At 30.9% G+C, this 1042-nt stretch overlaps 1 protein-coding gene across 1 annotated transcript in view; it reads right to left on the minus strand.

Annotated features, from left to right (window-relative positions):
• Positions 1-215: 215 nt before the first annotated feature.
• LOC112462811 (proteasome subunit beta type-4-like) overlaps positions 216-1042 on the minus strand; it is a gene marked incomplete at its 5' end in the record, with an annotated part of 1344 nt that continues 517 nt past the window's right edge. Inside the window, 4 exons of the mRNA XM_025028846.1 lie at positions 216-368; positions 440-638; positions 709-855; positions 970-982. Of these exons, the coding sequence (XP_024884614.1) occupies positions 279-368; positions 440-638; positions 709-855; positions 970-982 (449 nt within the window). The remainder of the gene's footprint in view (positions 369-439; positions 639-708; positions 856-969; positions 983-1042) is intronic.

Below are 1042 nucleotides of genomic sequence, written 5' to 3' on the forward strand. Positions count from 1 at the left end.
TATATATTAATTTCCATATACGTTTTAATGTTGCAAGTATTATGCCGCGTTTTTACGCGTAAAAAATAAATATTAAATAAAATATCTGTTATTATAACGAAGATTATTAGTATGGTTACTGGAAATAATATTTTCTTATCCTTACATGTATATATATAATGCAAATAAATGTATAATTGATGAAAACTTGTTTTAATTTATTCATTAAGAGAGAATCGATCTTCACCATGGACGCTTTTATTATAACTTATTTTAAAGGAATAAGAAAACATAATTTTTTACAAAGCAGCAGGTCCCCAAAAACTGTCTAAAGTTAGAGGTCCTTGTATTTCGACTCCTTTTTCTTTTGTGACAATGCCAAGATGATACTAAAAAACAGAGCAGATTGTTGACAATACAATTAAAATTATTAATTACACACGTACGAATTTTAGTTTACCTTTGGGAAAGATCTTGCGTCTCTGTAGAAAAGAACTTGCATTACTTTGTACAGAAGTTCGATAGCTTCCTCCTTATTCATTTGGTTATTATCCTCGTAAGCTTTTCTCAATATAGGCGTTGCCATGTAAGCACCATATCCAGTCGCAATAACAGGATCGTTGTAAGCTGTCCCAAGCTTATCCACAGTTCTTAAAAATCTGAAAAGGCAAAACTGCGATTTACGATGTACTTGAAGACACGAAGTGTGTTGAGGAAACGTACACTTACGGTTCTCCATTTTCCAAACCAGCAATAATAAAATTGTTCAAAAACGGATCGAAATTTGATCGTCTGTTATACATGACACGCGTTAGCCAGCAATGCAATGCCTTTGGCTTTAAACTAAATCCATCATCCAAGCATTGCTTCTCAAGACTGAAACAAAAGTATTGACGTAAATTAGCGTTTTTGATACTTATTGGAAACTCTAATGTATTCTTATATCGTACAATAACTTTACAAAACTTTTATTAGTTTATTACATAGCACTCTACGTAATAAACTAAGATGTATTATTTGAAGAATATTAAAGACATGTAAAAAAAAAAAAAACTATGCTGAG

The sequence above is a fragment of the Temnothorax curvispinosus genome, unplaced genomic scaffold, assembly GCF_003070985.1.
Source record: "Temnothorax curvispinosus isolate PA1 unplaced genomic scaffold, ASM307098v1 QBEX01012773.1, whole genome shotgun sequence".
Classification (NCBI taxonomy): domain Eukaryota; kingdom Metazoa; phylum Arthropoda; class Insecta; order Hymenoptera; family Formicidae; genus Temnothorax; species Temnothorax curvispinosus.